The 21293-nt window shown below is 41.5% G+C and overlaps 1 protein-coding gene across 19 annotated transcripts in view; it reads right to left on the bottom strand.

The window, feature by feature from the left end:
* PITPNM2 (phosphatidylinositol transfer protein membrane associated 2) overlaps positions 1-21293 on the bottom strand; it is a 202194-nt gene that overhangs the window by 50586 nt on the left and 130315 nt on the right. For 13 of the 19 annotated variants that reach the window (XM_069960862.1, XM_069960844.1, XM_069960843.1 and 10 more), the window contains 5 exons: positions 16983-17078; positions 14938-15042; positions 12948-13015; positions 8067-8159; positions 1734-1978 (listed from right to left, as the gene is read on the bottom strand). In XM_069960862.1, coding sequence (XP_069816963.1) covers positions 1734-1978; positions 8067-8159; positions 12948-13015; positions 14938-15042; positions 16983-17078 — 607 coding nt within the window. The remainder of the gene's footprint in view (positions 1-1733; positions 1979-8066; positions 8160-12947; positions 13016-14937; positions 15043-16982; positions 17079-21293) is intronic. The other 6 variants (XM_069960850.1, XM_069960852.1, XM_069960856.1 and 3 more) reach the window with 2 other exon arrangements.

Raw genomic sequence — 21293 nt, 5'->3', positions numbered from 1 at the left:
ATATAGATTTGTAATTTACTTCTATTTAAAAAACTCCAGTCTTCCCATACTTATCAGCTGATGTATGTCCTGCAGGAAAGGATGTATTATTTTCAGTCTGACACAGGGCTCTCTGCTGCCACCTCTGTTCATGTCAGGAGCTGTCCAGAGACAGAAAGGTTTTCTATGGGGATTTGCTGCTGCTCTGGACAGTTCCTGACATGGACAGAGGTGGCAGCAGAAAGCACTGTGTCAGACTGGAAAGAATGCACCACTTCCTGCAGGACATACAGCAGCTGGTAAGTACTGGAAGACTGGAGATTTTTAAATAAAAGTAAACTACAAATCTATATAACTTTCTTAAATCAGATGATTTGAAAGAAAGAAGATTCTCTTTGTAGTACCCATGGGATACCCAGGGTATCCATCAGTACAGTTGCTCTTTTAAGTAAGCAACATTCATGGATCAGCATCACCACGCTGAACCACTGGCCCGTTCAAGACATATCATGGCAATTTTTTATTTTAGGAGGTCTGGTGCACCGGAGGCGGGCCTAATGCACCAATATCTCCTCCAATCGCTTACACGCCTCATCACTATTCATGTAAAGAACTAGGGCCGATCAGTGAAAGATAAGGGTGTTTAAAAGGGGGTGCGTGATCAGAAAATTACATTGTTTAAATTTTAAAAATATTTAGCAGTTATACTTCTGACCACTAAGCCAAAACAAGCTTATACGTCCTATTCCACAGGAAAATGTTTCCATTGTCTCTTCCTTATCACAGTGAAAGGTGACCAGCAGATCGATAAGACAGGATCAGGCAAGTCACAATATAAATGGGTGACGTCCAGAGTTCCTCCCTGTACAAAACAGGTCTAGAAAACAACCCAATAAAAGTGAATAGGGCCCCCCACCTGTCTATTGTTATCACGTCAAAAGGACTTGCCGTAAAGCAGGGATGGGGAATAGAGATGAGCGAACCGGGTTCGGGTTTGAGTCAATCCGAACCCGAACGTTCGGTATTTGATTAGCGGGGGCTGCTGAACTTGGATAAAGCTCTAAGGTTGTCTGGAAAACATGGATACAGCCAATGACTATATACCTGATTTCCACATAGCCTTAGGGCTTTATCCAAGTTCAGCAGCCACCGCTAATCAAATGCCGAAAGTTCGGGTTCGGATCGACTCGAGCATGCTCCAGGTTCGCTCATCTCTAATGGGGAACCATCAGCCCTCCAGTTGTTGCAAAACTACAATTCCCATCATGCCTGGATAGTTAAAGCTTTAGATGTCCAGGCATGATAGGAACAGTAGTTTTACAACGGCTGGAAAACCGAAGGTTCCTCATCCTTGCTGTAAAGCATCTTTCTAAGTTCTGTTAATAGCAGCTCAGACTATGCGATTGCTGCCATAATAATGTAGAGGTAAAAAAAATCAATAAAAAAATCTACAATAAGAGAAAAAAAAAAAAAAGTTTCATATATGGGGATATGATCAATAAAGAAAAAGCTAATGCTTTCCCTTCAATGTTCATTTAGATGTATTTTGAGATACATTGTTGCACTTGGGTGGGATCACAATATAGAAAAAATTTACCAAATGAAAGTATAGACAAAAAAAAAAATAGGCCATAAGTTTAATACCATAAATTTTTCATCATCACCACTCTGTTGGCGTCACCTGTTTGTGCCATCTCAGGGAGCAAAGTCGTGACAGGTAGGAGATTACAATGGGAAAAAAGATAAAGACTCACTTGGATACCAGTGAAAAAGCTTCCGAGCAGATGGCCGGGCAGGGAACAAGCCTGACTGCAATGTGTCCTAATGCCGCTGGGTAATGCACCCTCATTACTGTGTCAAACACAGACTTGATGGTATTGACGTCACCCTGCTTGGAATTCGGATCTCCGATGCCAGTATCCAGGATGTTACCTCCATGAAGAACCAGGATCAGCACATGGACTTTACATGGTTGCAGGGAGGCTTGTGCTGATTCATCCTATAGAGAACCGAAAAGAATTACACAAATGTAACATTTTTTTAAAATTGTTTAGAGCTTATCCTATTGGATGCAAACAGTCAGTTCATATAGAACGTGGCATGCCATAGATTTCACTCATTACATTTTTCTTCTATGATAAAAAGGTACAAAGATGTTAGCGTAGCACAAAAACTGTGGTTGATCACATTTGTCTACACTAAAAAATGGATTCGTTTTGATTTATAATGGAAGTCGGTGGAAAAACTGACGCACAGAAATGCATCAGTTTTTTGTAAACAGACAGGAAAAAAAATGGATTGCAAAAACGTGTGAACCCGGCCTTACAAGAGCCTCATCTGCTCCATTGTATACATTTTAAAAATACGTAAAAGATAGAACAGGAAAGTTCCTTACAGGTAGTTTTCTCAAACATTGGAAGACTATAGAAACACATAACTAATATGTATTGTGATCATACAGACCATGCTGGACGAATACCGTAATGGAAGGGATCAGCACTTCTATTATATATATATATATATATATATATATATATATATATATATATATATATATATATATATATTTATTATATATATACTGCTCAAGCACAGCACAGAACGCTCTAGAATTAATTTCCATAATTCAGATTAATAATCTTTTCACTGCATAGAGCCTAGAATTTTATTGGAAACCGATCTTCTGATCAATCATCAGTCCAATAATCCAGGATCCCTTGTCTGGTGAGAATATGCAACATCATTGTAACTGCACAAACCGAATGTTGAACCAGGATAAATAACTCATAGAAAACAATATCTATCTATCTCCTGTATGTGTGTAATTAAAATAAATTATTTTTTTTAATTAGACACACACACACAGGATCGTTTAAATAGTCTGTATGTAATCTACGACACTGGGCAAACAAAGGATCTTTCTAGAAACATTCATTGCCTCAAAGACTACTTGCCACCATCCAAATGAAAATAGGACTTTAATGACAGATCATCATCTGAAAGGTTAGATAAAATTATGGATCAATTTCATCTGTTGCTTTAAATTGAAGTTGATGACAACTGTAGATTTCAAATAAAAAGTTTGTGTATCTTAAAGGGAACCAGTCACCATGAGAATGCTACCTTATGCTGGGTTTACACGGAGCGATAATTCGCCCAATCGATCGTTTAACGATTTTGAAGCAACGATTTGGTTTTAATAACGATCAGCGTTTAGACGAATAAATCGTTAGAAAATTCGTAAGATAAATCGTTAATGCGATCGTTTTTAAGATCGCTTAAGCCCATCTTTTACATAGGGTGAATCTTTGAAAGACTGTTTACACGAAATGATCTGCGAATTTTTAGCGAACGATGAACAACGATTTGAGAACATGTTGAAAGATCAAAATAAACGATTTTTCGCTCATCGCTTGATCGTTTGCTGTGTTTACACGGAACGATTATCGCTCAAATACGATCGTTATTGCGAAAATTTGAACGATAATCGTTCCGTGTAAACGCAGCATAAGCCATCGGCATCATGTTCTAGAGAAAAGTAGCTGAGCAGATTGATATATATCTTTATGGAAAAAGATTTAGTATAACTTAAATTATTCCATGCTAAACAGCCCATTGAGTGACTCCGCCCACTGGACTCTATAGCGCAGAATGATTGGAGATTTTAATCAACAGTTATACAGAATATTTTCCCATAGAGATATATTTTAATCTGCTCAGGTTTTCCTGCTCTATATTATGATGGCGACAGAATAGTTAGTATTTTCTTGGCGACTGGTAGCTTCTGAAAGGGAAGAGTGCTCAGATTCCCACATCAGTGGTGACCGCCCATTTGACAATGTTTAGATTTAGACACTATACATAGACCAGAACAAACAAACACCACTAATCACAAAAGCGGAGGGCCAACCGACATGCTCAAAATATACGATTTCATGGACCAAAAAACACAAAGCACTCTACAGGGTGTACGGGTGAGTAACCCATGGGTTCCATGCAGATTGGTAACCAAAAGAAAAAGTTTTTCCCTGCAGCCTGTGCATACAATATACATGAACTGCACATAGTCAGCACTGCTCAACCAATAGGGCATGAATTTAACCCACTTTCCACAATGGAAACCAACCAGTGTTGATCACACAGATAACTGGTTATCAGCACATTTATTAGCATACAGAGCACCAAACTAACGGCACAGAGCTGGTATGGGGGGGGGAAATAACTTATTAATTTTTTTATTTTTTTTTATGACTTATTGGTTAAATTAGGTTTTTTAAAACATATTTTTCAAGAATTTTTAGTGACTTGTTTTAAAATTTTCCACTTTTCTATTTATATTATAAAATAATCCTGATATCTTGCAGTTCTCATTCTCACCACTGCGGCTACAACTAAGCTGAGACTTCCTGTTGTGTCTGTGGTGATAAGAGGAGGCTGTTGTAAAGTGATCTGTAAAGCATTGCAGCGTCATGTGACACCAGTAGATAGCAGAGACAACAGCAGATCCCTGTGGAATGACCTCTTCACAGGTCACAGAGCGCGATCGGTAATGTTTCACATTCATCTCAAGGGGACAGAGTCTGTCTATTGTCGTCTATGCCCATGAGTCCTGCTGTAAATTATGTCACTAAATGCTGTTAACAGCCCAGGTAATTTGGCAGCCCTTATAATGTACAAACGGTGAAATAAAAAAAATAACAGTCAGAAAATTTCAGTCTCAGTATCTGACTCTAATCAGTAAAAGAACATTTAGGCGACACATTCCCTTTAAAAAAAGAAAAGTTAAAAAGCTCCTGAATCTGAAGTGGCTGCTCCACATGGATGATCATCTTTAGGGTTCACTTTAAAAGCTTTGCGACCACTGGACCCCAGTTTTTTTGCTGAAGGCCAGCTCTGGTTTTCTGCAGCTTGGAGATAAAGTCCAAAGAGTTAAAAGTTTTCTGTGAAGCAGCAAGATTCTGTGGTTTATACTGGAAACCGTCTGTAATTTGCACAAGGAGAATGTGTTAAGCAACAGATAAGAAATTTGCAGTCATGAAAAAAAAAACGGAAAAAACCCCACAACATCTGCTGCTCAGTAAAGACAAAGACACAGAAAGCACTCGAAAGGTTCTGGGCCAAAGGTACTGTTGGTAATAGGAAGGGATTGAAAAATTAGGCCCTTGGTTAAAGTCTACGTTAAAGGGGTTAAATTTCTTTTTTCAAATCAACTGCTGCCAGATCGTTATACAAATTTTTAAATTACTTCTATTTATAAATCTCCAGTCTTCCAGTACTTATCAGCTGCTTTTTGTCCTGCAAAAAGTGGTGTATTCTCTCCAGTCTGACACAGTGCTCTCTGCTGCCACCTCTGTCCATGTCCGGAACTGTCCAGAGCAGCAGCAAATCCCCATAGAAAACCTCTCCTGCTCTGGACAGTTCCTGACATGGACAGAGGTGGCAGCAGAGAGCACTGTGTCAGACTGGAAAGAGTACACCACTTCCAGTAGGGCATACAGCAGCCGATAAGTACTGGAAGAGTGAAGATTTTTAAATAGAAGTAAATTACAAATCTACATAACTTTCTGACACTAATTGATTTTAAAGTTTTTTTTTTTTTTTTCTGGCGTACCCTTTTGGTCATGTTATGATCTTCTTGTTATGAGCGATCCTGCTCTCTCTCTCTCTCTTTGGTGGGGCCCTTCAGTATTGCTGTATGCACCGACCTTTATATGTACAAATCTGTCAGAAATGAATGGCGGCCTGTTCAGCAGCATGCAGCATTATGGAGGAGCACTTCACTTTGTTAAGTGCTATAAAGCCTGTTATACATGGCTCTGCTATACTCAGGACAGGCCAATATTAGAGCAACAGGGGTGCAGGAACTCAGAGTCCCTTCAAATCAGATTTTCAAGGGGCTAGGGCGCTCATGTGGGTGCTGCAGGGTCTTTGAGGTTTTACCAGTGCTCATATCTGCTTTACTGTACATTCAGTATAATATAAAATGCAAGGGGCGGCAGTGATACCCCATTCAGTATAATATAAAATGCAAGGGGCGGCAGTGATACCCCATTCAGTATAATATAAAATGCAAGGGGCGGCAGTGATACCCCATTCAGTATAATATAAAATGCAAGGGGCGGCAGTGATACCCCGTTCAGTATAATATAAAATGCAAGGGGCGGCAGTGACACCCCATTCAGTATAATATAAAATGCAAGGGGCGGCAGTGATACCCCATTCAATATAATATAAAATGCAAGGTGCGGCAGTGATGCCCCATTCAGTATAATATAAAATGCAAGGGGCGGCAGTGATACCCCATTCAGTATAATATAAAATGCAAGGGGCGGCAATGATACCCCATGCAGTATAATATAAAATGCAAGGGGCGGCAGTGATACCCCATTCAGTATAATATGCAATGCACAGTCCAGGAGTTGGACCCCCGCTGATCTAATATTGATGGCCATTAATTGTTGGGTTGTGTTCACACCTTTTTTTGCGCTTTGCCATAGTATTGTCAAGTTCACCGAAATCATGGCAAAACTGCACTATTTTACCACAACTGCGCAATTCGCTACAAAATAGCAGGAAAACCACGGCATGAACAGTGTGAACACAGACAAATCTACCCATTTTATTACAAAAAAAAAACAAAAAAAAACACACACTTCACAAAACTAAGTGGTTGACACTCATTATTCCCGACAAAAGGTTGTTGTGTGTAGGAGGGGGTGAGAGACTCTCATACATATGGCATTTATGATATTATGAAAGCCAATACTTCAATAGACTCTGGCAAGCCAGCTGGCACAGTCTCCCCGATCTATCAGCTGCCATGCTGGAGACGTCACCCATATAGAACACGATTCATCTGATATCATTCATGGAAAGACGCCTGGACACCTTCTATAGTCATGGGTGAAACCTTCATTTCCTCCTGAGCCGGATGTGCACATGCATGCGTGGCCGAGTGGGCACGTATATTCTATAGGGCTTCAGTCCCACATTCAGTGGGTTTTTTTTAAACCGTATACCATGTCTGCAATCATCCGCAATCCACAAAAATTTCTGTATTTTTTGCAGGTCGGCAAACAAGGGGAAGGTGATTGTTTAGAGCTCGTCAGTAACTTGCGCAGATTGTGGATCTGTAAATATATGGACAGTGTGAACAGCCTCAATTGAAATCAACGGGCCATATGTATGTCTGTAACTGCAAATCCACAATTACGGACAAAATTACGGAACGTGTGAATGGAGCCCTACGCCTCTTGTGTACACTTCTCTACAAGGAGAACAAAAGGATCCTTTTATAAGACCTTCTAAATCAGGGATGGGGAACTCCCATAATTGTAGTTTTGCAGGGATGTTCCCCATCCCTAATCTAAATACATAAGCTGTCTGTTCTTGTTCTCTAATTTGTATGGGGGGTATTTAAAGGGGAACTATCAGCAGGTTGCACTAATCTAACCTGCTGATATGTCCTTATTGCATAGGAAACAGAAGTTACGTCTCTTACATATCCTCGGCGCAGTTCCGGACCGGTTAGAGGTTTGCTCCACGGTCCGGTAATACCATTAGGAGCACTGCCTGCCCCTATATCGATGATCCGGCCCACTCTATTGCATATCATTGAAAAGGGGCCGGGGGGGATCGGCACTATAGGGGTGGGCAGCGCCTCTTACCAGACTGCACCAAAGCGACGCCTCCTGTGCAATAAGGACATATCAGTAGGTTAGATTTATCTCACCTGCTGATAGTATTATTACATTTGGACAAAACCACTTGCATTAAGGGGGAACTAATAGGTTGCGTGCATTTCAGAACAAACAATGAAGCGATCAACCAAGCTGGGCCATAGTTTAAGGCTTAATAAAACAAAAACTTAAAAATTTAATTGTCACCACAAACCACCACACCAAAACATGCAGTATACACCGCTAACACGTAATAGGCTATAGAATAAGCTTCTAGGATAGCAATATATTTGTTCCGCCTTTCCATCAAGCTGTTATTGCCTTTGGCTTGGGTTAGTAAGTACACAACATTTTGCAAACAGAAAACAATCTGGTGTCATCTCGAGCAGCTCCATTTACTGTACTTACTGAAGCCAAAGCTGGGGAACTTGTAATGACATTTGTGAGAGTGACAGCTGGAATGCTGGGAATGACTTGTGCATGGAGAACAGCTGTGCGCCTCTGCACAGAAAAGCACAAACACAACTCAGTCCCCTTACTGAAACTGCAGATATAAAGCAAAAGAATAAAAACGGGAAAAACTGAGGAGGGTTACGGATAGAGTTTCTTGGATCTGCCGCTTCAATATCCCTGTGTATCTTATAGGGTATATCTGCAATAAGCTTGCTTTTACTCTGAACCCAGCAAATATATATAAAAAAAATAAAATAAAATAAAACACTGACAGAATAAGGCTAGGCTCACATCATCATCTGTTTAATGTATCCGTTCTATGGAAAAAAAAAAGGTGCAAAAGTAGATGCCGCCGTCCGCTTTGATCAGGTTTTCAATTGACTTACATTTAAAAAAAAAAAAAAAAGGATCAAAACTGATCTGTTTTTACATGTTGTAATGTACACAAATGTGTTTGGCCACATTTTTCTGTACATTTTCCGAAATGGAAACAGCGAGACAGATTGCAAAAAATTATGATGTGAAACTACTGCGTGTTTGCGACCCATGTTTTTCATCCGTTTTATTGGGTGGGGGATGAATAAATCTCATTTTGGTGAACGCTAATAATAATCAAAAATGGATCAAAACGCATCCTTTTTTTAATCTTTTTTTTATAATGGAAGTCAATGGAAAATTGGATCAAAACGGATCCACACAAATGCATGTCATTCATCCATTTTATGCAAAAAACGGATTGAAAAACCTGGCCTTATTCTGCAAGTGCTCCCTGCTCAGCTTCCCCCAGCATGTGACATATAAATATTATATATATATATTATATAAATATATAATGTAAAATGCGCGTCTTCATGTGTGAGAGCTAAATTTCTCATCTATGAAGTCCCACTGCCGGGAAATTCATCATGGATGTCTCTTTGGTGGCATCAATATTGCATTATAAATTATCCTATGTTTAAGTGCGCAACCGTGCCGTCTGAGAGCATTAATATCCAGAAACCATTAGGGGGAAAAGAGGAGGCAACAAAGTCAAGACATTTCAGCACATTCCGGATAATAACAAGTGACAACTGTTAAGTAGTAAATAGTAGGGATGAGTCTATCTATCCTTACTGCCGGAGGCAATCATGAGATACTGCAAAGTCATAGTATATATGTATATTGCACCATAAAGGTGAACGATGCACAGTGCAGCTGGTAGCAATATAAGTCAAGGATTCATATTATGAGGGATTCTTTCCAAATGTCTGGTATAGGAAAGACTTAGGGCCCTATTACACAGGACGATATCGTGCAAATTATCTTTAGATCGTTCAATTTAAATAATCGTTTCGGGTAGACACTGACAACAAACTTACGACATTTGGTGCAGACACTAAAATCATTAAAGGAGAAGTCCGGCAAATTTTTTTATCAAAGTGTTGTATTGCCCCCCCAAAAGTTATACAAATCCCCAATATACACTTATTACGGGAAATGCTTATAAAGTGCTTTTTTTCCCTGCACTTACTACTGCATCAAGGCTTCACTTCCTGGATAACATGGGGATGTCACTTCCTGGATAACATGGTGATGTCACTTCCTGGATAACATGGTGATGTCACGACCCGACTCCCAGAGCTGTGCGGGCTGTGGCTGCTTAAGAGGATGATGGCAGGGGGACACAGGGTACTGGAGGGACACTGAGCTTCCCTCTGCCAGCATCATCTCCAGCAGCCACAGCCCGCACAGCTCTGGGAGTCGGGTCGTGACATCACCATGTTATCCAGGAAGTGACATCACCATGTTATCCAGGAAGTGACATCACCATGTTATCCAGGATATATATAATCTATATAATCTTTTGGGGGCAATACAATACTTTAACAACATTTTTCGCCGGACTTTCTCCTTTAATAGTTCGCTGTAATTCCGCATCTGTTCGCTAATTGTTCAGTGTAATGGTGCGTTTACACGAAACGATAATTGGCCCAATCGTACGATTAACGATGTTGGAGTAACGATTTTTTTTCAGATTGATCAGCGTTTAGATGGTACGATATATCGTACGGAAAAATCGTTTTGCGATCGCACCACCGCCCTGATTGCCACCCCCGCCGTCCCGATCACCACCCCCACCGCCACCCCATACGGTACCTGCTCCGCGTAGCAGGTCTTCGAAATCCCCGACTCCTTTTTTCAGCGCATTGATTGGCTGAAATTCCCAGCTCACCTCTTCAAACAGCTCCTCTTCAGTGATGAAGAGGAGCACTGATTGGCTGAAGAGGAGCCGTTTGAAATTCCCGACTCCCCTCTTCAGCCAATCAATGCACTGAAGAGGGGAGTCGGGGATTTCGAAGACCTGCTACGCAGAGCAGGTAACCTGTGCTCGGGCCGGGGCGGCGGGGGCGATTGGAGCGGTGGCGGCAGGGAGGAGGGGTGGTGGGGTAGGGGGGGCGATCGGAGCGGCGGCGGGGGGGGGGGGGGGTGGCGATCAGAGCGGCTGCGGGGTAGCGATCGAGCCGGTGCAGGGGGCTGCGCATGAGCGACGGTAGGGGTGGGGGTGTCGATCGGAGCGGCGGTGGGGGTTGCGATCGGGGCGGCGATCAGAGCGGCGGCGGGGGTTGCGATCGGGGCGGCGATCAGAGCGGCGGCGGGGGTGACGATCGAGCCGATGCAGGGGGCTGCGGATGAGCGGGGGGGTCGGGCTGCGAGCGGGGGTCGGGCGGGGCTGCGGGCGGCCAGACTATCGCGCGACGACTGTTTACACGAACGATTGGCGAATTTTTTGCGACCGACGATTTGATAACATGTTGAAAGATCAAAATGAACGATTTCTCGTTCGTCGTTTGATCGTTCGCTGCGTTTACATGTACGATTATCGTTCCAATTCGATCGTTATCGCGCAAATTCGCACGATAAACGTTACGTGTAAACGCACCATAATTCCACATCGTTGCTTCATATGCTGGGATCAGATGGAGTAAACGATTGTAGTAACCATTGTAACTAATGACCATTGCTCTGTGTAATATGGTGAACGATTTCAGGCTAATGATAAACTATCGCAAACCAGATTGTTAATCGTTAAAAATCGATTTGTCTAATAAGATCCGTAGGGTCAATAATGATCAATAATGTAAACGAGTGCCGATCTACTAAATCGGTGCTCGTTTACAGGGCCTATTACACGGCTTGATAAACGTTTAGCAAGGGCTGTATATATACACTATTTGCTATGCCATACAGTCCTTTCCCTAAACTGTTATACATTACCTCTCCACGCTCCGGGCCTCCTCCTGCGCTCTGCTTCCTTCCCAATGCAGCAGCTTCAGAGCTGACAGATTGCTCAGCCAATCAATAGCCGGGACCACTGCAACCAGACTGCTCTGAAGCTGCAACCGTGGCCCCAGGAGAGAAAGCAGAGCTCAGGAAAAGACCAGGAGCACGGAGAGGTAATGTAGAACAGTTTATTCAATCGAATTGAGGTCCAGACCAAAAGACACGATCAGCCGATGACAGTTGTCTCAATTACGCTGAGCAACAACCGGCCTGATTCGGACAATTATCGCTCCGTGTAATAGGGCCCTTAAACTACAGTTGTGTAGGAAAATACAGCAATCAGAATCCATGCACATTTATACGCGCGGTCAGTTACGTCAGTAGATAACCATCCCCTGCTTCTGGTCTTAGATCCCTACCTGTGTGTACTGCTGTTTCATCTCGGTTATGTTCCAATATGGCAGGCATCTCTGTATATTACCCTATGAAGTTTAGGAACTGTTGAGCTAAGTAGATTACCCTAACCTTTCTTCTTCCACAATGACCTTAAAAGTAATAGGACGACTGCTCTGCCTTTCTAATTTGTCTGCACATTGATTGTAACAGTATTTTACAGTATAATCAGGTTCAGACCATTTACTTTCTGCTTAATGTAATTGCTAAGATGCTTTTTATTGTGTTGGGTTTTCTGAATGAGCGCTGGGGTGACGCTCATAGTACAACATTGCCGTAATCGCACGTTTTATTCGGTTTCGGTTAACTGTGGGGTGCAATGACAACTCATTGAAAACAATTGCATATAAAATGAACTGCACAAATTGATTCTGGTGCAGAAATTTTTATAAGATTCTCTTAAAAAGGGGAGTTCACATAAAAAAAAATCTTTCAAATCATCTGGTGACATAAATTTGTAATTTACTTCTATTAAGTAATTTACTTCTATCCAGTACTTATCAGCTGCTGTATGTCCTGCAGGAAGTGGTGTATTCTCTCCAGTCTAAAACACTGCTCTCTGCTGCCACCTCTGTCCATGTCAGGAACTGTCCAGAGCAGTAAAGGTTTTTTTTGGCATTTGCTGCAGCTCTGGACAGTTCCTGACATGGACAGAGGCGGCAGCAAAGAGCACTGTGTCAGAATCGAGAGAATACACCACTTCCTGCAGGACATACAGCAGCTGATAAGTATTAGAAGACTTGAGATTTTCTAATAGAAGTAAATTACAAATCTCTGGCACTTTCTGGTACCAGTTGATTTTAAAGAAATTTTTTCTTGTGAACTACCCCTTTAAACCGATTTGCATAGGTTTTATAATGCCGGTGGTTCTGCTGTCCTAGAACCTCAGTATGAGCAGCACAACACGTCCCTCGAAGACAAAGGAGCAGTACACTGTATAAAAAGGACGTAAAACATTATCGTGTGCGAGTTACGATGCATCTGTAGTGGTCAACACCGGGAGCCTTGTGCAATACCCTCTTTGATGTACCACATTATCTGTTCCACCATGTCAAAGTCCTCTTCTTTTTAGCATTTTATAAAGAGCAGCAACCAAAAATAACCATTACCGTAAACACCTACCTCCATTATACTTAATCCTTCCACACTGGAGCTGACGGTGTACTCTTCAGTTTCATGGTAGGAATCATCTATAAAGAGGAGAATGGACATCAGAAACAGTGAAAATTCTTCATAACCAAACCCAACCATTAGATACATTGGCATTGTGAATGAGTAGTCTATTTTATTGTTGTACTAGATGTTTGCTTTATGTCTTACAATAGGATATACACACAAGAATAAACTCGCTTATATAATACCGACACCTTTCACACAGAACATTTACACCATTACTTCTTATTCACCCGACCTCAGCCAGTTTCTTTAAATTGAGCATAGTACTTAACAGATCTAACACTCCCACCTTTCCCACCTGCTTATGTAACCTGAACTCTACAACCGCATTACACTAAAATTCTTCAGTGAAGTAAAGTGAGAAAACAAGTTATCACAGTATCTAAAACAACCGTGACTCCTGTTGTCTTCCCAAAATCTCCTCCTCCCAATCACAGGGTGTATCTTTAGGGAATGTTCTGCTACTGAGCGGAAGTTTTTTTTCTCTTTGGACAAGTTTATTTTTTCATGCATTTATGTATGTGAAATTAAAACTTTGAGGCCATGCGCCCACTATGGGAACATGTCGTCATTTAAAGAGGAAACATCAGCAGGTTGGACAGATTTAAAGGGGTTATCCAGTGCTACAAAAACATGGCCATTTCCCCCCTACTGTTGTCTCCAGTTTGGGCGAGGTTTTGAAACTTCGTTCCACTGAAGTAAATGGAGCTTAATTGCAAACTGCACCTGAACTGGAGACAACAGTAGGGGGAAAAGTGGGCATGTTTTTGTAGCACTGGATAACCCCTTTAACCTGCTGATAGTGCTGACTAGTGGGCACAGGGAGCTGAGGATGAAGGTATATCTCTTCATCCTCAGAACTGTTCCCATGCTGTTAGTTGCATCCGGTAAGCAGTTAGGAGCACTGGAGGTGCTGCAAGCACCAATCAAGCCTGTAGCCCCAACCCACACGCAGCAATCCCCCCCCCCCCCCCCCCCCCCCGTCCAACGCACCCCCCAATGATCATCAATGAAAGGGACCGGCTGGAGGTGGATCCTGTCCCTTTTCTGATCATCAATGGAGGGCGCCAGATTAGTGCTCTGAGGGGAGGTAGCCACACCCCCTTGGCTCATAATGGCTTATGGAGTGTAATTAACAGCATGGGAGTGGAACGAAGGGTGAAAGTAATAGACATACCTTCCTCCTTGGCGCCCCATGCCCACTAGGGAGCTATCAGCAGGTTAGATTAATCTAACCTGCTGACAGTTCCCTTTTAACGGCAAAAGGTGGCCAGCTATTAATGACAGCAGCAAATAATCATGATTATGTGTGGTTGTCATCGACAGACGGGCACTTTTGCCATTAAATGATGTTACATTTCTATTCCTTAATATGTTGCTTCCCTGGCGGAGAACATAAGAGGCTATATATACCTCTCATTGCTCCCCCAGTGTCCTCCTGCGTCATCTTCCGGTCCTGGCTGTAAAATTCTGCCTTCACTTCTGAGACGGACTCGTCTCGGTAGTGACAGTGTGCTCAGCCAATCAATGACTGAGACAGGGCGCAGTGGCCAGTGATTGGCTGAGCGGGCTGTCACTGCAGAGACAAGTCCATATAAAAAGTGGAGGCAGGATCGTTCAGCTGGGGACCAGAATATGCCGTGGGATGACACCAGGGGAACGTGGAAAGGTACGAATAGGCTGTTATGTTCTGCACCAGGGCAGTAACATATTAAAAGTTTGAGTGGAATACCCTCCTCGGGGCTGAAATACAGCACCAAGGAGGGTAGAGAACTTCCCTTCATCCTCGGCCCCCCATGCAATATAGGGAGATATTAGCAGGTTACAATCTTGCAACCTGCTAAAACTTCATTAAAGGGAAACTAACTCGGCAAGAACAAAATGCAGCTGTTATTTTGTATTCAGGCTACAAAAAGTGGAGAGAGATTATTATTACCTTGTAGTTCATCTGTCTCAGCTGTTTCGATCTTGTCCATTAGGTCGTTCGAGCTCCATTTTGTGATTTCTTTAGGCAGCACTTCCTCGTTATCGGACAAATCTTCTAAACACAAGGACAATAAACAAGAAGGACCAACAAAGTTAAATATCAAGGAGCAAATCACATTTCTATCAACAGAAAAATAGCGTCTGATACCCATATGCAGAGGAATAATAATAATAATAATAATAATAATATTTAAAGGGGTTGTTAACAAAATCTTTTCATTTAAATGAACTGGTGCCAGAGATTTGTAATTTAATTCTAATAAAAAAAATCTCCAGTCTTCCAGTACTTATCAGCTGCTGTATGTCCTGTAGGAAGTGGTGTATTCTCTCCAGTCTGACACACTGCTCTCTGCTGCCCCCTCTGTCCATGTCAGGAACTGTCCACAGCAGTAGCAAATCCACATAGAAAACCTCTCCTGCTCTCCGGACTGGAAAAAATACACCACTTTCTCCAGGACATACAGCAGCTAATAAGTACTGGAACATTTTTTTATAGAAGTAAATTACAAATCTCTGGCAACAGTTGCTTTTCAAGATTTTTTTTTTTTTGTCAACTACCCTTTGCTGAACTGACATTGGATCAGTCACAAGTCTTTATTCTCACATCCTTACGTTTGCTGGTTACAAAATAGCCCAATCTGGTGTGAATTGTGGACTAACAGCACGTGCCTAAAACTATGCCTGTACTCACAGGAAACCAGCAGAATTGTGAAAGTTCCATATTTTTCCCAGCAAGTATAGATATTTAAAAACAAAATAATTTGAATACTTGCACAGTTACCAACTTTGTTATAGTTTTAGTTGGTGCTTTCACATGTATATAATACTGGATCAAGCCCTTCTACACCAAAAAACAGAGTAGTTTACACCAAGGGTAGCTTCACATGTACTGGATCTGCTACAAGTTTGCAGAGAATCTGCTGAGGATCCATGTAGTGTGAAGGTCTATGGTGTTACATATCAGCAGCAGAATTTTCATTCCACTGCGTATATGTAAGAGCCCCGGGTCCAAGCATAGACCACCTGCTTGGCGCCGTGGTTGCAGTGAAGCTCCCGGCTCCCCTCGCTCCCCATCAGCAAATCAGTGCTGCCGTGCACTGATTGGCTGATGAGGGGCGAGGGGAGCCGGGAGCTTCACACAGCTGCGGCGCCGAGCAGGTAACGTATGCTTCAGGCCAGGGCTGCGGGCAGCCGGGGGTTAAAGGGGTCGGGTCACATATCTGCAACGGAATGACAATGGGACCCCATAGAACTTCACTATACCCGGAACCGCAGCGGATTTCGCAGCATGAATTCCACTGTGGATCCGGTACGTGTGAGGCTACCCTAAAGCAATATATTTTATTGGTTAAAAAAAGATAAAAATACATCAAGCAAACAAACCAGACCCAGTAAACTTGTTAGCAGCATCATATATAAATAATGTCTATATGACTCACTTAATGGGGAGCAGTGATGCCTGAAGAAGCGGTGATCGCGGAACGCACGTAGAGGGGGACTTGCAGAGGCACAGTTGAGCAGCATATTTGGGCGAGTGTGGTGTAATGCGCATTATGTGTTTCCCAGTGTAAATCAGCTGTTATTTTGTCCATGTGGAAGCAGTTGTATTGATACACAGACATTGGGAAGCATATATGATGATAGAGAGTCATAACCCCATTAAGTGAGTCATATAGACATTATTTATATATGATGATGCTAACAAGTTCACCGGGTCTGATTTCTTTGCTTGGTGTATTTTTTATCTTGTTTTCTAACCAATAAAATATGTTGCTTTAATGTTAAACTAGTCTCAATTTTTCATTGTATAAAACTTATGGTAAGAGACGTTTATGTTATGTAAGGGTGAACTGGAAAAGACCTCATATTTAGGCTTTTTTTGTACTTGTTAGGTATTTCCAGGTGGAATTCGGGTATAATTGTATCAAACCCTTGTAGTAGTATCTCTAACCCAGGAAAGGGACCTGAATATTGATCCTGTTCTTGAGCACTTACCATGAGCATCAAAAAACTCATCGTCCGAGCTCTCGTCTGAGTCTCTGGCTATGCTCTGCATCCTCCATTCTGATATACTGTGTCTGGATGGACTAGCTGTGAGGGGCAGAGAATGGCGTCAATATCACCACAACAAGAAAGTGGAACAAACAATTATAATACTACTACTTATCTACATGCATTATACGCGTACATTACATTATAATAAAAAAATAAAAAATAAAAAAAGGAAAAGATGGGTTTTGATTTTTTCTATAATGGAAGTCAATGGGAAAACATACAAATGAATCCCTTTTTTATCAGTTTTCGCATAAAACAGATGAAGAAAACAGATTGCAAAAACGCAGTGTGAAACCAGTCTTAGTATGCGACTGCCTAACACATGGCCTACATCCCCGTCCCCATGTTTGTATGGTGAACAGACACATATACATCATTTATAGACCAGTCTCTATAAACATGGCAACTGAGATTAGCAAGCAGCAGCATACCAAGGCTGGTTTCACACTGTCATTGCAATAGTTTTATTTTTTATTCGTTTTAAGCAACAAAAAAAACAAAAAACAGGCATTTCTGGCTATCGGTTTTTGCATTGACTTCCATGATAAAAAAAAAGATATTTTTTTAGCATACACAAACTCAAACTTGGGTACGCTAAAAACAGGATGCACTTTGATTTTAAATTTTTTTTTTTTTTAATGGAAGTCAATGAAAAAACAGATGCACACAAGTACATTAAAAAATTTTTTATCCGTTTTTGCATAAAAAGGATTGCAAAGACGCAGTTTGAACCAAGTCTTAGTATGCTGCTGCCTGCTAATAAACACATGGCCTACATCCCCGTTCCCATATCTGTATGGTGGATAGATACATATACATCAGGTATAGACCAGTCTCTATAAATCAGATGTACAGTATGTGTCTCTCCTATTGCATACACTGTATATCATCTATAATAATGCACCAATGCAGCAGCAAGTCTATAAATATAATGGCAGGGCGGCTATCCAGCAGTGAACTGGTTATTCTCGGGCTGGCCTTGCCGTCTACATAAACCTCCTGCATTCTTCCCATCTATTCTCTGGAAGGAAGGCAGCGGGGAGCAAGTGATGTGCTCCACTTCTCCACTCATGCATATCAATTCTGAATCATAATTCACCTTTCAAATGCTGCCTGTACAATACAAGTCACGAGCCGCTGGATTGGACTCTACAAGCAGGCCTTTCAATACAAGCTAAATTACGGAGTTTTACATTGAATCATCCTGCATTAATTCATGTCCCACGGTTAACAGAAGCGGTCAGCTTAATGGGGTACTCCGGTGAAAATGTTTTTCCTTAATTAACCGGTGTCAGAAAGTTTTACAGATTTGTAATTTACTTCTATTTAAATCTCTCAGGTCCTTCGGTACTTATCAGCTGCTGTATGTCCTGCAGGAAGTGGTGTATTCTCTCCAGTCTGACACAGTTTCTGACATGGACAGAGGAGGCAGCAGAGAGCGCAGTGTCAGACTGGAAGGAATACACCACTTCCTGCAGAGCAAATAGCAGCTAATAAGTACTGGAAGACTAGAGATTTTTACAAAGTAGTAAATTATAAATCTGTATAACTTTCTGACACCAGTTGATAAAAAAAAAAATTCTTGCCATTAATAACTGATGACTGAACTGTACAGAGTTTCACTATAGTAAGGACTTGACTACATACAGCTTTATCTGGATGTTTCTTAAATCCAACAATAACCCTTCTGTCCGCCATTTGTGTATATGAAGAAATATTCTATTAGAACAATGAGGTCTGTATATGTTTTGTATTATATCTTGCAATGTGAAAGGGAGAGACACAACAAGGTCAATGTTACAATATGGGGGCATGCCTCTGGGCCTTCCTCGGTGATGAAACTACTCGGCTGAAGGCAATCTTATTAGGACACAGTTTAACATTACTAAACCAGAGGTTAAAAATGTGTTCATCCCTCTGGACCAAGAGTAATGAACCAACATTTACTTGTGACACAAAAACTGCATGAAACCACTTACAAAACAGCCCAAAATGTCATCACACTGAGAAATCCACATATAGTATATTGCCACATGGCACCATTTTATATGCTATTTAAGTGGTTTGGGTATTTGCAAGAATTTTTCTTTCATATTTACCAATGTCACAAAGTTATATAGATTTGAAATTTGCTTCCACTCTTCCAGCACTTATCTGCTGCTGTGTGTCCTGCAGGAAGTGGTGTATTCTCCCCAGTCTGACACAGCGCTCTCTGCTGCCACCTCTGTCCATGTCAGGAACTGTCCAGAGCAGTAGCAAATCCCCATAGTAAACCTCTCCTGCTCTAGACAGTTCCTGACATGGACAGAGGTGGCAGCAGAGAGCACTGTGTCTGAGAGAAAAAGAAACATTTCCTGCAGGACATACAGCAGCTGATAAGAACTGAAAGACTTTATTTTTTCACAGAAGTAAATTATAAATCTATGCTTTTCTGACAGCAGTTGATTTGAAAGAAAAATATTTTCGCTGGACAACCCCTTTAATCATTCCCACACAAGCGACAGTAAGGCTTAAGTCACACTGCGGTTTTGCAGTCCGTTTAAATAGACCCTTTTTGAATGGTTACTTTTAAACGTACACAAAAACACGATCAACCACGTTTTAGTGTACACACAAAAAATAAAATTGTTTTTTTTTTTTTAAATAATGGCAGTAAATGAAAAAGGGATCGCACACAACTGCATCGGTTTTCTTTACATATAACATATACGGTAAAGTTCTAAAATCTGGCAGCCTGGAAATTGATTAGAAGTAATAGCTTACCTCGCCTTGTGCCTGTGGTGAGCGGCGGGACAGACCTGCGGACCCCCCCTTCCCCCCCACCACCAACCGCCGGAAGTTATTTTCCCACAATTTGTGATGTCACAACTCAGGGGAAAATGCCTGTCCCAGCAGATAGACTGGTCCCACCCCACAGGCTGAGTGCCCAGTCATAGGGACGTGTCAGCGCCGGATATCCCGGAAGCCTGGCGGAAGACCAGAGGATGGGTCCTGCCAATCACCACAGGCACGGGGAGAGGTAAGTCAGTACTTGTGATCAATTTACCCCCCAACACACACACGGCGACAGCTTTTAGACATCGCTGGACAGCTCCTTTAATTGGACTGCAAAAACGCAGTGTGAACCCAGCCTAATGTGGATAACATAATCGCTCATTCTAGAAAAATGATAAAGTCTGTGTCTAGCATCACAACCATCAAGGAGAAGTGACTGACTTGATGCTGTGAATGTCAGGAATTAAAACCTTTCCAGGTAAGCAAATATTGCGCATGCCTCGGTATAAAGTCCAGGATACCAGCAATATATAGCCCATAGCAAAGACACTAATCACAGATGACACAAAGTAAGCTTTAATGGCTGAACGTTCCGGTTTCACGAAATATTTCAGACAAATTAAGTAGAGACACAAATCTAAATTCTAATCAAGTAGAGGAATAAATCATGAAATATCTCGGGGTTTGGGCCAAAATTACCGAATCATTAATAAAAAAAAAAAATACAAGTACTTTGCGTCTCCTTCTCAGACTGTTATGTCAGCCTCATCACTTCTATGAGTTATGGACCTCGCTAATGAAAATCCAGGTCCAACTCTCAAGAAGAACGGAGATTAGCATCACTAGATGGAGCCTGGGCAAGAAGCAGTTTTTTTTTACATCTCCACCCTAGATTTTCAGATTTAATCGGACTGATAGGAGCCGATTCTTTGCAGTAGGTTAAAGGGGTACTCTAGCAAAAAGTTTTTCTTTCAATTCAACTGGCGTTAGAAAGTGTCAGAGATTTAAAATTTATTATTAAAAAAATCTCAAATCTTTCATTACTTCTCAGCTGCTATATGTCCTACATATCTAAGTCTATGACATACAGCAGCTGATAAGTACTGGAAGACTTGAGATATTTTAATAGATGTAAATGACAAATCTCTGGTACTTTCTGACAACATTTGATTTGAAAGAAAGATTTATTTTGCTGGAGTACCCCTTTAACTTTATGGTTATTCTGTAAGACTGTAGATTTTTCACAAGAAAAAAAGTGATCACACAAAAAAAAAAAAAAAAAGCGGAAATTCCACTGTTTGGCTCTGCACTATATTTTCAGGCGGAATTTTCAGTGAGGAATCAGCGCCTATTCCTCAGTGTGAACTGGCCCTTACAACATCTAGACTTTGTTGTTTTCTTATTAGATCAATTCTAGGTGTATAGAAACGCGCTTGTTCGAGCTTCAAGAAAAATGAATTTGTCTTTCCTTAGGTT

Source organism: Dendropsophus ebraccatus, chromosome 3, assembly GCF_027789765.1.
Source record: "Dendropsophus ebraccatus isolate aDenEbr1 chromosome 3, aDenEbr1.pat, whole genome shotgun sequence".
In the NCBI taxonomy this organism is placed as follows: Eukaryota; Metazoa; Chordata; class Amphibia; order Anura; family Hylidae; genus Dendropsophus; species Dendropsophus ebraccatus.
This window is presented reverse-complemented; position numbering and strand designations above follow the sequence as displayed.